The 14,606-nt window shown below is 47.3% G+C and overlaps 1 protein-coding gene across 3 annotated transcripts in view; it reads right to left on the reverse strand.

The window, feature by feature from the left end:
- Positions 1-7,296, reverse strand: part of SEL1L (SEL1L adaptor subunit of ERAD E3 ubiquitin ligase) — a 132,917-nt gene extending 125,621 nt beyond the window's left edge. The window contains exon 1 of one of the 3 annotated variants that reach the window (XM_029597721.1): positions 7,070-7,296. In XM_029597721.1, coding sequence (XP_029453581.1) covers positions 7,070-7,276 — 207 coding nt within the window. In that variant the 5' untranslated portion in view covers positions 7,277-7,296. Of the gene's footprint in view, positions 1-7,062 lie in introns of all 3 variants that reach the window. The other 2 variants (XM_029597720.1, XM_029597722.1) reach the window with 2 other exon arrangements.
- Between the last annotated feature and the right edge of the window lie 7,310 nt (positions 7,297-14,606).

Raw genomic sequence — 14,606 nt, forward strand, 5'->3', positions numbered from 1 at the left:
TTTTTGCCAGATGCTGTGTCGTGTCCTCTCTCTTTTTGGATGGAACGGGTGCAGAATGCACCAAATGTGCCAATGAGTCTTGGTACTTTGCCTTAATAGGCAATCTGACAGACTCAGTGGAGCAAGGCAGCTTAGGACTCGATGCACCTGGGGCTGTCCAGTCAGGATTGTTGCGATGAGAGGAAGCTGTGCAGTGGATCCTGGAAGAAATGGAAGAGTGGCAACTTCAAGAAGCCAACCTGCTCTTGCTTCTAGGCCAGAGGCTTGCAATCTTCGTTGCTCAGAACAGTTGAGAGGGCAGGGACATTCTTTCACAAGTCGAGCAGTTAGGCTGGTTGCAATATGGTCCAAGGCAGATCTAGCATTTCTCATGTCCATTATATGCACATGATGTGCCCACAGGCACAAGATTTGAAGCCACTTATGATTTTCCTCATTGTCATGTTCAAGAAGATTCAAAATGCTTTTTTAATTAATTATTTATTTTTTTAAGTTGAAGCCAAAAAGTGCTGTTGGGGATCACTGAACTCAGCAAGGTTTAAACTTAAGATTTTAGCAAAACAAATTCTGGGGACAGACAGAAAGGCCATCCATGTGAAGCATGGACAAAAACAGACTGAGGAAGCTCTGAGGCAATACTCACACAGAAACTCATGCACATGCTCAGTAAAGCTCAAAGCTCGACTAGCCTGGAGAGAGAGAGATCCATTCAGTGCCACCAGATGAGATCATCCACAGATCATGGCTAATTCAATATGTATGAGAAAAGTAATGTATTCCTATGCAAAAGATCTGGGTTTGATAACCAAGCCTCGTTTCTGCCACCTAGACCCTTTGGGCATGAGGATGCACCAAAGCTAGTGTTTACAGCCCCTGGGGTAGGGGTAGGAGTCCCAGCCACTGTTGGTCAGACTCCGTGCATGTGTACCTGGTTCTGGAAGAAGAAACTGTGGTCACTGACTAAGGACTGTCATTATGGTTGCTGGGATAAGATGCAAGTGGAGTTAAAATAAGAGAAAGCCGGGGAGGAGTCAAGATGGCGGCTTAACGCCAACACTGCTCTGCTTCGCTTCTAGTGTTTTTTTTTCTTAGTCGAAAATTACCTTTCTGATGCAGTCTAAGAGGAAGGGGAAAGTAAAATCTTTTCCCTCGGAACCCCTTCCCCTATCTGGGCAGCAAACCATCCAGCAATGTCTGGCAGCAACTACTATTCTGGGGACTTTGGATCCAGCTGCTGTGGTGAGTGAAGGAGAACTCACTATAGCCTTGGAGGAGGCTGCGTGGAGTCCCCTAGACGTCCGTCCACCACAGTCAGCACGGGTAGGGCCACAGCAACTCTCCCCACTGAGCCCCGAAGTGCTTCCTCAAGTCGCCGATGCTGAGAGAGCAGTTTCAATCTACTCCCCTGTGCTGGAAGCCTTTACGATCAATGCCAGTGGTTTGGACACCCCCTGTTAGGTGAGAAGCTCCAAGAGGGGAGAGATGGTGAAGAGAGAGAGGCTGGGACTCTGTTTGCAGAGGGAGTGCCTCTCTCGGCTCAGAAACCTCCGGTGGTAACCCTGGAATCGCTGTGGGACTGTTTCTATGATGGGCAACGCATTTTCAGAGTGTTCCTCTAAGATTAATGTGTTGTCACAACAAGTTGATATTCTTTGTAGACATAATACATCTCAACAACAGGATTGTCATCAAAAATGTAAACAGAAGAATTACATGCTATTAAAGGAGTACAAAACGAATTCAAAACAGCGGCTCACTGAACAGAAGAGTAGAATTTGTTGAGAACAGACTGAGGCACTTAAATCTTCGATTTCTGAACTTTCCAAGGGCGGTGGGAGACTTACTGTGTTTTACCTTGGAGAGGTTTTTCCTCAAAATTTTGGAGTTTTCTTCTGATGCAATTCCCCCCCTGGATAAAGTGTACTTCTTACCAGCAAGCCCAGGCTCTCGAATGCAGTCACCCGCTGTTGATATAGCGAATTTGACGGAGTACCTAGAGTCATCTAATTATGACGTGGTAGAACGAGCTACATTGTTGGTATCATTCTTTGCTGAAAGTGATTTAAGTTCAGTAATGAAGAAATATTTTAAGAAACCTAATATACCATTTATGGGTCAATCTGTGAGGATATTCCCGGACTTGGCTAAGGCTACACAAGAAAGGAAGGGATTCCTGGCCCTGCTTCAGGATACCCTGGCCCTAGGGGCATCCTTCGTCAAGTTTAATAGAGATAGCTTTGTCTTTTTTTCACCTGAGCAACTTGAGATTTTTATTGTCTCCAGGAAAATGTTATCTGGTAGAAGTGAAGTTTCAGAGACGTCTATATACATTTTGGGAGCTGCAATAAGCTACCTCTTTCTTTTATGATTTTCTTTATATCTGCAAATTAGGCTGACCTCCCCCGTAGGTTGTGGTCTAATGGATACTGTGTTTTTGTGCTGTGGGAAATGTTTCTTTAAAATTATTCTCTTTCCTTGTAAAAGGTGAATCGTGTTTCTGTTGAAAGTGGATTCTTTGTGGAAACGTTATTTTGAAATTTCAATAAAGAGAAAGTCTAGGATGGGTATAAATGAAATCTTGGGCTACCACCTACCAAATGCTGACTGAATTATGCCCAAAAAGAAAGGAACTGGTAGACCAAACCTTCCCCCCCCCCCCCCCAAAAAAAAAAAAAAAACACAGAGAAAACAGAAGCATTGTAGTGTAAAGAAAAAATGTGTAACATTCTACCACAACAGGACATGTAAGAAAGAGCAGCTGTTCTAAAGTATTTTGTCCCCAGAAAAGCCAATATTTAAAAAGGTATCAAATATATTTTTGGAAGGGAAACAAAGGGCCTGATGCTTTACTGAAATTAATTGGAGAAAATTCTTTTTTACTTAATGGACAATTAAGCTCTGGAATTTGTTGCCAGAGGATGTGGTTAGTGCAGTTAGTGTAGCTGGGTTCAAAAAAGGTTTGGATAAGTTCTTGGAGGAGGAGTTCATTAACTGCTATCAAGTTGTCTTAGAGCCTCTGCTATTTCTGCCATCAGTAGCATGGGATCTACTTAGTGTTTGGGTACTTGCAGCCTGGTTTGGCCTCTGTTGGAAGAGGGATGCTGGGCTTGATGGACCCTTGGTCTGACCCAGTATGGCAATTTCTTAAGTTCAAAATAAACTAGTGCTAGGAGATACAACATGGGAAGGAATAGACAGCATAGGCATTCTGAAGCTGACCAAATACACCAACTACAAAGCTGGCAAAAACCTTTTTTCAGAAAAAAAAAAAAAAAAAGATAACTAAGTTACTGAAGAAAAATTTTAGAGCCTTTAAATAATCAGCGGATTGTTATTTTATTATGCCCACACTCTTACTGACTGTAGTTACCAGTGTGACTTCTAGCCCAGGGGTCTCTAGATCTACTCTCAGCCAGGGCTCTTATATACACTAAATAAGCTATCCTCCCCTAGTACGAGGTACCAAACACACCAGCGACAGTGACAAATATATACACACACAGGCCCATTTCTCCTCATCCTCCCGCCCCTACACCTAGTGACACACAAAGGCCCATCCCCCCCCCAAGGCCTAGTGAGAAACACATGCAGCATCCCCCCCACCCTCCAAAAGAACTGGTAACACATGCATGCAAAGCATCCCATCCCTGCCCACCCCTCCACCCCCTCATGGCTTACTCTGAGAAATATACACACACACACAGCCCTCCACCCACTCCTGGCTTACTCTGAGAGATATACACACACACACACAGCCCTCCACCCCCTCCTGGCTTATTGAGAGATACACACACACAGCCCTCCACCCCCCTCCTGGCTTATTGAGAGATACACACACACACAGAGCCCTCCACCCCCTCCTGGCTTATTGAGAGATACACACACAGCCCTCCACCCCCTCCTGGCTTATTGAGAGATACACACACACACAGAGCCCTCCACCCCCTCCTGGCTTATTGAGAGATACACACATACACAGCCCTCCACCCCCTCATGACTTATTGAGAGATATACACACACACAGAGCCCTCCACCCCCTCCTGGCTTATTGAGAGATATACACACACACAGAGCCCTCCACCCCCTCCTGGCTTATTGAGAGATATACACACACAGCCCTCCACCCCCTCATGGCTTATTGAGAGATACACACACACACAGAGCCCTCCACCCCCTCATGGCTTATTGAGAGATACACACACACACACAGCCCTCCACCCCCTCATGGCTTATTGAGAGATACACACACACACACAGCCCTCCACCCCCTCCTGGCTTATTGAGAGATACACACACACACAGCCCTCCACCCCCTCCTGGCTTATTGAGAGATACACACACAGCCCTCCACCCCCTCATGGCTTATTGAGAGATACACACACACACAGCCCTCCACCCCCTCCTGGCTTATTGAGATACACACACAGCCCTCCACCCCCTCCTGGCTTATTGAGAGATACACACACACACAGCCCTCCACCCCCTCCTGGCTTATTGAGAGATATACACACACACAGCCCTCCACCCCCTCCTGGCTTATTGAGAGATACACACACACACAGCCCTCCACCCCCTCCTGGCTTATTGAGAGATATACACACACACAGCCCTCCACCCCCTCCTGGCTTATTGAGAGATACTCACACACACAGCCCTCCACCCCCTCCTGGCTTATTGAGAGATATACACACACACAGCCCTCCACCCCCTCCTGGCTTATTGAGAGATACACACACAGCCCTCCACCCCCTCCTGGCTTATTGAGAGATACACACACAGCCCTCCACCCTCTCCTGGCTTATTGAGAGATACACACACAGCCCTCCACCCTCTCCTGGCTTATTGAGAGATACACACACACACAGCCCTCCACCCTCTCCTGGCTTATTGAGAGATATACACACACACAGCCCTCCACCCCCTCCTGGCTTATTGAGAGATACACACACACACAGCCCTCCACCCCCTCCTGGCTTATTGAGAGATACACACACACACAGCCCTCCACCCCCTCCTGGCTTATTGAGAGATATACACACACACAGCCCTCCACCCCCTCCTGGCTTATTGAGAGATATACACACACACAGCCCTCCACCCCCTCCTGGCTTATTGAGAGATACACACAGCCCTCCACCCCCTCCTGGCTTATTGAGAGATATACACACACACAGAGCCCTCCACCCCCTCCTGGCTTATTGAGAGATATACACACACACAGAGCCCTCCACCCCCTCCTGGCTTATTGAGAGATATACACACACACAGAGCCCTCCACCCCCTCCTGGCTTATTGAGAGATATACACACACACAGAGCCCTCCACCCCCTCCTGGCTTATTGAGAGATATACACACACACAGAGCCCTCCACCCCCTCCTGGCTTATTGAGAGATATACACACACACAGAGCCCTCCACCCCCTCCTGGCTTATTGAGAGATATACACACACACAGAGCCCTCCACCCCCTCCTGGCTTATTGAGAGATATACACACACACAGAGCCCTCCACCCCCTCCTGGCTTATTGAGAGATATACACACACACAGCCCTCCACCCCCTCCTGGCTTATTGAGAGATACACACACACAGCCCTCCACCCCCTCCTGGCTTATTGAGAGATATACACACACACAGCCCTCCACCCCCTCCTGGCTTATTGAGAGATACACACACACACAGCCCTCCACCCCCTCCTGGCTTATTGAGAGATACACACAGCCCTCCACCCCCTCCTGGCTTATTGAGAGATATACACACACACAGCCCTCCACCCCCTCCTGGCTTATTGAGAGATATACACACACACAGCCCTCCACCCCCTCCTGGCTTATTGAGAGATACACACACACACAGCCCTCCACCCCCTCCTGGCTTATTGAGAGATAGAGATATACACACACACACAGCCCTCCACCCCCTCCTGGCTTATTGAGAGATATACACACACACAGCCCTCCACCCCCTCCTGGCTTATTGAGAGATATACACACACACAGCCCTCCACCCCCTCCTGGCTTATTGAGAGATATACACACACACAGCCCTCCACCCCCTCCTGGCTTATTGAGAGATATACACACACACAGCCCTCCACCCCCTCCTGGCTTATTGAGAGATATACACACACACAGCCCTCCACCCCCTCCTGGCTTATTGAGAGATATACACACACACAGCCCTCCACCCCCTCCTGGCTTATTGAGAGATATACACACACACAGCCCTCCACCCCCTCCTGGCTTATTGAGAGATACACACACACACAGCCCTCCACCCCCTCCTGGCTTATTGAGAGATACACACACACACACACACACACACACACAGCCCTCCACCCCCTCCTGGCTTATTGAGAGATACACACACACACACACACACACACAGCCCTCCACCCCCTCCTGGCTTATTGAGAGATACACACACACACAGCCCTCCACCCCCTCCTGGCTTATTGAGAGATAGAGATATACACACACACACAGCCCTCCACCCCCTCCTGGCTTATTGAGAGATACACACACACACAGCCCTCCACCCCCTCCTGGCTTATTGAGAGATAGAGATATACACACACACACAGCCCTCCACCCCCTCCTGGCTTATTGAGAGATACACACACACACAGCCCTCCACCCCCTCCTGGCTTATTGAGAGATATACACACACACAGCCCTCCACCCCCTCCTGGCTTATTGAGAGATATACACACACACAGCCCTCCACCCCCTCCTGGCTTATTGAGAGATATACACACACACAGCCCTCCACCCCCTCCTGGCTTATTGAGAGATACACACACACACAGAGCCCTCCACCCCCTCCTGGCTTATTGAGAGATACACACACACACACAGCCCTCCACCCCCTCCTGGCTTAGTGGGACAGTCACAAATAATCCTCGCCAGGCCTAGCGACAGATACACAGCTCCCTTCTTGGCCCGAGCCCAGAAGATGTCACGGACGGCGCCGGCTGGGATGTTTTTCACCCAAAGTCCTCCGCTGCTGGCTTCACTCCTGCAAAACCCTCAGCCCAAGCCCAGGCCCCCGGCCCCACTCACCAGCAGCAGCAGCAACGGAGACGCGGCAGAGCAGCACCGTCAGAGCCAGGCAGCAGCAGCAGAAATGCGGCAGCAACAGAGGCCAAACTCGGCCTCTCATGATCCTCGGCGTCGCTGCGCTCCCTCCCGTCGCTCTGTAACCGGCCGCCTCGGCCCGCACTGCCCAAGCTCCCACTCTTACAGCCCGCGGCCAATCCGCTCCCTCCGCGATCATCCCCCCGGGCCAATCCAGCCCGCCCCACCGGCAGAGCAGCCAATAGCAAGCGCCTCTGAGCAGCCGCGTTCCGGATTCGCGTTTGACCTACCGACATGGCCCGCACTGATTGGCCTGTGGTGATAGCTTTACGTTTTGGTTGGACAAGGGATATAACAGGAAGGTTACAAAATAAGAGAGCAGTGGGAAATATACCTAACTCCAATACCCGAAAGGCCTCCCAATGGCTTTGTGTGGCATGGCCTGACGGGAAATAGAGTTTCTGTTGGCTTTGGGGGGGTGCAGGTGCAGGAGTTCGCCTTGCTTGCACTGGGCTGGCCCGGGTACAGGGGTAGCTGTGCTGTTGCACCGGAAACGGATGGGGGGCAGACATGGAGCTTTAGCTAGGATTAAGTAAGTGCTCGATAGATTTCATGCGGGCCGTGTCCGTTCGGTGTGACTCTTCTCTCTCCGCGCGGACCAGCCTTAGCTTCCTTCAGAGGCGGTGGCGGGGGGGGGTCCCGGTCCCAGTCCCGCGCGGAGAAACGGGAGCTCCGAGCAGTTACTCACGATGCTGATTCCCCACGCCGGAGCTTGCCGGGGTCGGAGTTTGGTGTGTGGGGACCCCCCTGCCCCATCCATGTTTAGACTGCAGAAAGCCCTGTTGCAGAGTGCGTGTGGCCATACTCCCCCCCCCCTCCCCCAGCAGGAGGCATCATGGTGTCGCCCCTCTGCAACCGATCCCTGGCTGTCATACATTCAGACCTGGGGCCAGCTTCCCACCCGAGGCTGTGCTTTAAAGCTGCTTTAGAGCGCAGCCACACATCGTGACAGTTTTCTCTGTCTCTAATTCTTCCTTCTGTTTCCATGAGAAAAGAAAAAAAAATGCAAAACTTCAATTGAAAAGTTATTGAACAATGGAGAAAAGTAACTAAAAGTCCTATATATTCCTTTTATCGTTACTAAATCAAGTGATTATTTAAGAACATAAGAAATTGCCATGCTGGGTCAGACCAAGGGTCCATCAAGCCCAGCGTCCTGTTTCCAACAGAGGCCAAACCAGGCCACAAGAACCTGGCAATTACCCAAACACCTAGAAGATCCCGTGCTACTGATGCAATTAATAGCAGTGGCTATTCCCTAAGTAAACTTGATTAATAGCAGTTACTGGACTTCTCTTCCAAGAACTTATCCAAACCTTTTTTGAACCCAGCTACACTAACTGCACTAACCACATCCTCTGGCAACAAATTCCAGAGCTTTATTGTGCATTGAGTGAAAAAGAATTTTCTCCGATTAGTCTTAAATGTGCTACTTGCTAACTTCATGGAATGCCCCCTAGTCCTTCTATTATTCGAAAGTGTAAATAACCGAGTCACATCTACTCGTTCAAGACCTCTCATGATCTTAAAGACCTCTATCATATCCCCCCTCAGCCGTCTCTTCAACTGAAAAGCCCTAACCTCTTCAGCCTTTCCTCATAGGGGAGCTGTTCCATCCCCTTTATCATTTTGGTTGCCCTTCTCTGTACCTTCTCCATTGCAACTATATCTTTTTTAAGATACGGCGACCAGAATTGTACACAGTATTCAAGGTGTGGTCTCACCATGGAGCGATACAGAGGCATTATAACATTTTCCGTTTTATTAACCATTCCCTTCCTAATAATTCCTAACATTCTATTTGCTTTTTTGACTGCTGCAGCACACTGAGCCGACGATTTCAATGTATTATCTACTATGACGCCTAGATCTCTTTCTTGGGTGGTAGCTCCTAATATGGAACCTAACATCAGCAAGGGTTATTTTTCCCTATATGCAACACCTTGCACTTGTCCACATTAAATTTCATCTGCCATTTGGATGCCCAATCTTCTAGTCTTGCAAGGTCCTCCTGTAATGTATCACAATCTGCTTGTGATTTAACTACTCTGAATAATTTTGTATCATCCGCAAATTTGATAATGTCACTTGTCGTATTCCTTTCCAGATCATTTATATATATACAAGCCGTTAAGCCCGTCACAACGGGCTACATTACATTTTTGTTTTCGGTCCATTTTCGAAAACAGCACCCTCCTACACTTTTTCTCCCTCATTCCCCCTTCCCCTCAGTCACTCACCCCCTTCCCACCCCTCAGTCTTACTCACTCTTTGTCTCCCACTGCCTCCTTCCCCTCACTCTCACCTCCCTCCCCTTCCCTCAGTCACTCCCACCTCTCTCCCCTTCCCTCAGTCACTCCCCACCCTGTCTCAATCCCATCCCCTCTCCCTCAGCCCTCCTCCACTCCCTTTTTCTCTGCTCCACAACTTCTTACCCTTCCACTTACTCACATCCCTGTCTCTCACCTCTCCCTCATTCTCCCTCTCCCCCTCCCTCACTCAGTCCCTCCCTCCCTCAGTCCCTCCCCCTCCCTCCCCCTCACTCAGTCCCTCCCTCCCCCCCTCTCACTCAGTCCCTCCCTCCCTCCCCTCTCTCTCTCTCTCTCTCTCTCTCTCTCTCTCTCCTCCCTCCCTCCCTCTCTCTCTCTCCTCCCTCCCTCACTACTGGCCGCCGCTGCTCCTCGTCGTCGTTCGCTGCCGCCGCCGCTGCCACCCGACGCCGCCATCGCCGCTGCCACCCGACGCCGCCATCGCCGCTGCCGCTGCCACCCGACACCGCCATGTTTTGTTTTTTTTACGCTGGCTAAGACCGACGTCCTTGCCCGCACATGCGCAGTAGAGCTGTGCTCTACTGCGCATTTGCGGGCCGTCGGTCATGGCCCATTTATAAGGTAGATTGAAAAGCACCGGTCCAAGTACAGATCCCTGAGGCACTCCACTGTTTACCCTTTTCCACTGAGAAAATTGACCATTTAGTCCTACTCTCTGTTTCCTGTCTTTTAACAGTTTGTAATCCACGAAAGGACATCGCCTCCTATTCCATGACTTTTTAGTTTTCGTAGAAGCCTCTCATGAGGGACTTTGTCAAATGCCTTCTGAAAATCCAAATACACTACATCTACTGGTTCACCTTTATCCACATGTTTATTAACCCCTTCAAAAAAATGAAGCAGGTTTGTTAGGCAAGACTTCCCTTGGGTAAATCCATGTTGACTGTGTTCCATTAAATCATGTCTTTCTATATGCTCTACAATTTTGATCTTGAGGATAGTTTCCACTATTTGCTGAGATTACTTACCTGAAAGGTCTGTTTAGGAATATAATCTAGCAACTAATATCTAGCACCACCTGAACAATTCTCTATGGGGCAGATCTTAAAGCATATGTGCGGGAGGAGATTTGTTCGCGCAACCCAGCGCGAACAAATCTACGCCTGATTTTATAACATGCACGTGCTGCCGCGCGCATGTTATAAAATCCGGGGTCGGTGCGCGCAAAGGGGCAGCCTTGAAGGGAACTTTTTTTCCGGCCCCCCCCCCCCTGGCTTCCCCTCCCTTCCTCTATCTAATCCACCCCCATCCCTAACTAAATCCCGCTCCCCCCACCTTTGTCGAAAAAGTTACGCCTGCCCGAGCCGGCTGGGTGCCGGCGTGCCATTCCCCGGCCCGGGGGCTGCTTCGGAGGCCTCGCCCACGCCCCCGGAACGCCCCCGGGCAGGCACCACTCCCATGGCCCCGCCGCCCCTGACACGCCCCCCCAAGCAAAGCCCCCAGACTTACGTACGTCCCGGGGCTTTGCGCGCACCGGCGGCCTATGCAACATAGGCGCGCAGGGCTTTTAAAATTTACCCCTATGAGTCCTAGTAACGGAGCCTTTTAATTATGAGGGTCATACAATTTTATTTATTTATTTATTTGCAGCTTTTATATACCGACATTCGTTTAGTAACGTCACATCGGTTTACATTTAAACAATGACTAGCAACAGCGCTTTACATTGAAGGCATCAGTAACATTTTCTTACAATTAAATTAACAACTAGCAGCAGTGCTTTACAATTGAACAGCTTTACAGATGAACAGATGAACTTCATAGAATAATAATATCTCATTACATCTATAGTGTTCAGGTATACTAGTCCAGGATCTTTGATCTGATGCATCCAGTTACATAGGGAAATACCTACAGTACCTGAATGTAATCCACTTGGAAGTGCTATAAAAAGTGGAATATAAATCTAAATAAAATAAAACATAAATAAAAATACATTGTAAACTTGTTTTATTTATTTATTCTGGCATTTATATTCTGTATATGCCACTCTTAGTTGATTGATGCAGATTATAGTAAACACTCAGGTATCTCATGGACATACTGCCCTAAATGTAATTATTTTTAGCTAAGTTCTGCTGATTGTGGTTAGGGTCTGAAAGATGTGTAGAATGGGAGTGCACCTATATGATGTTTGATAATCCCTTTTATTTTGTGAAGTCCAAGCCATTGTCTCTTCCCCCCTCTGTGGATTGACTGAGCTAAATCTGAGACTTACTGAAATCCATATGTAGTCACAATCTGGGTAGCAAAGTTAGCCAGATAAACTGATCCGGCTAACTTTGGAGGTATAGTGAATAGTGCAGCTGCACTATTAAATATAGATGGCTATCTAAAATTATCTGCCTAACATTAGAGCATCTCCACAGCATGACCAGATCGGGGCAGGTTCGGTGCGGTGTCCTCACCAGAAGGGGAGGAGTCGGGGAGGCACTGGGTCGGACGCCGCAAAGACATCACTGACGGCGAAAAGGTACGGGTGCCCTTTTTGCCGCCAGTTTCACACCCAATAGCCAGATAAGTTATCCAGCTAACTCAGATATTCAGGGTGGGCTGGATAACTTATCTGGCTACCATAACTTAGGGGCATTCCAGACAGGAGTTATCTGGCTAAATTTTATATCTGGCTATGATTTGGCCAGATAACATCTGCATTATCGGGCTAAATGCCTCTGAATATGACCCTCAGAAAAATTTGGGAAAGAAGGTTATTTGACTTGAGTGAATAAAATTAATCACGTCCTCTGTTAAATAATGTGGTTGTGATTATCTGCATATGTCAGGATAAGTGAATAAAGCCCTTTACATGCATTTTCAAGCTGACTCTCATTTGGAATGAGGGTAACGCAAACAGTTCCACATGGCCTCATATACATGCGTACATGGCCACGCAGAGATCTACGATACTATTTTATAACCCAAGCTGGACTTGCGTAAAACCCAATTTGTGCATGGACATCAAAATATGTAAACGGAAGTCAGAATATCTCAAAATTTGAGCTGAATTGAAATTACAAGTTTTCCGATTACTCTACCAGTTTGCCCAGTCTTTCTCTAGGTCATCAAGCTGAAGAACCAGGAGGGTCTTGAACTCCCCGCCACTCACCCAGCCGGTAGTACACAATAAACAAATTTGATATCAGTTCCGCTAGATAAATTAGTAGATGTAAAATTATGCAAATAAGTTGCCAAATGATTGTTTATTAATACTTGATTAATTGCAATAATTACAAATGTATGACAAAACGTACAAATAAAATAGGCAAAGCTAACAAAGAAATATATAGATAAAATTAGTTATAAAAACTACAAATCAAATCTAACTAAACTAATTAAATAAATAACTAAATACAGATAAAATAAATTCTAACTAAATCTAACTAAATAACTAATCTAAATAAATAACTAAATACAGATAAAATAAATTTTAAAAAAAGTAAAATAAACATATACTGGGTGATTTAGTTAACAATCCATTGTGAAAAATAAGGATTTAGTGCCTTCCTAAATTTAAAAAAATCTTTCTCAAGACGAATATTAAGAGGTAAAGAATTGCAAAGGTGAGGAGATAGGTAAGAAAAACAGAGGTGTGACATGATCATATTTAGGTTTGTGAAAAATGACTTTAGCATCTGTGTTGCGGAAGTGTCTTATAAAATAGCAGCTTACCCATGTAATTGTTGGCTACACCCTATGTCCCTAAACCGCCTCTTTTAATTGTACATGTAAAACCTAATGTATGCGTGTTCTTTCGATGTTTATAAAATAGCAATTTAAAGAGTATAGGCTACTTAAAGGCGTTTATGCTAATTTTATGCATGAAAATTCACCCCGATATGTATAACTCTTACCTTTTATACCTTGCATTGTCTGCCTGGAGTAGACGTCCGGAGCTGGTGCATCATACTTCCTCCGGCCATCATCGAACCCTGCCTAAATATCCACGTTTTCGAGGGTGCTTTCAGATCGTAAACCCTGGGTCTTCCTGATGATAGCTTAGTTGATTTTGTAGCCATTTTTGTCTATTGCATTTCACAAAGCCTCTTGTTTTTCCCTGGGTGTATAACTAGATTGTAAGCTCCATGGAGCAGAACCTGTCTCTTAATGTATGCCTGTACAATAGTGCATTCATCGACTGGCGCTGTGGAAATGATAATCTGTGGTACTGCTGCCACTCTTTGGAAATACAGTCAGTCTCCTGATGTCACAAACACTTGGAACTAGGTGGAGGGAACCCCCTTGACATTGCTTGCACTGTTATGTCGGCAGGAAGCTACGACCACTTGCCTCTGCTTTCATACACTGCCTCAAGCAAATGTACTAAAAAGCACTGACACAGTTGTTCTTCATAGGAAAAAAAATGGGGCAAAAGAAAACCAAAAAAATATTTTGTTGTCGGTGGAATAAATTGTCAGAACTAGGAGGAAGTTAGAGAAACCTATACAAAAAGTGGAGAAGAAACTCTTAAAACTGAAAATAAAATGTTTTCTCCCATTTTGCATGCTTGTCCTTGCTGTCTTCACCAGTGCTTCACTTTGAGGAGAAACTTTTTTCCCGTCGATAGCAGGGCAGAATTAGCCGTGCTGTCATGGGAGCTGTCGTCAGGTCCTGGGAGGCGGAGCTTCCCCAAGCAGAGGTTAAAGTTTTTGCCCTCTGCGGCTGCGCGTGGGTTCCCGCGCAGGAAAGTAACAGATTCTCCTCAGTCTGTTTTTTCCACGCACGGGATCGCACGCGGAGCTTCTCTTCCCCTCAGACGATGTCTCAAAAACAGAGTAGGCAACCGAGGTTCAAACCTTGCACATGTGGTAAAATCATGTCTATAACGGACGGTGGTGAGATGCAGAATGAGGAATTATCTGATTTGCTTCTAAACGTTTTTGGAGAGGATTGTACTTGAAGCGTGTCCTCCTCTAAAGATGAGGTGGATGTGGCTGTTTGACGTGTCCCCCGACGAGCTAGGACTATGTTCGTAGAAAGGACGGGCATACACAATAGTAGTCGTTCCCGCTTGGCCATGAGTCGCTTTTGAATGTTTTTGCATAGATTGCATCGTCTTGGACACTTCGGGGTAGATTTTCAAAAACCGCGAATAGGCGTACTTTTGTTGGCGCTCCAGGCGCCAACAAAAGTACGCTGGAT

Source organism: Rhinatrema bivittatum, chromosome 4, assembly GCF_901001135.1.
Source record: "Rhinatrema bivittatum chromosome 4, aRhiBiv1.1, whole genome shotgun sequence".
Taxonomy (NCBI): domain Eukaryota; kingdom Metazoa; phylum Chordata; class Amphibia; order Gymnophiona; family Rhinatrematidae; genus Rhinatrema; species Rhinatrema bivittatum.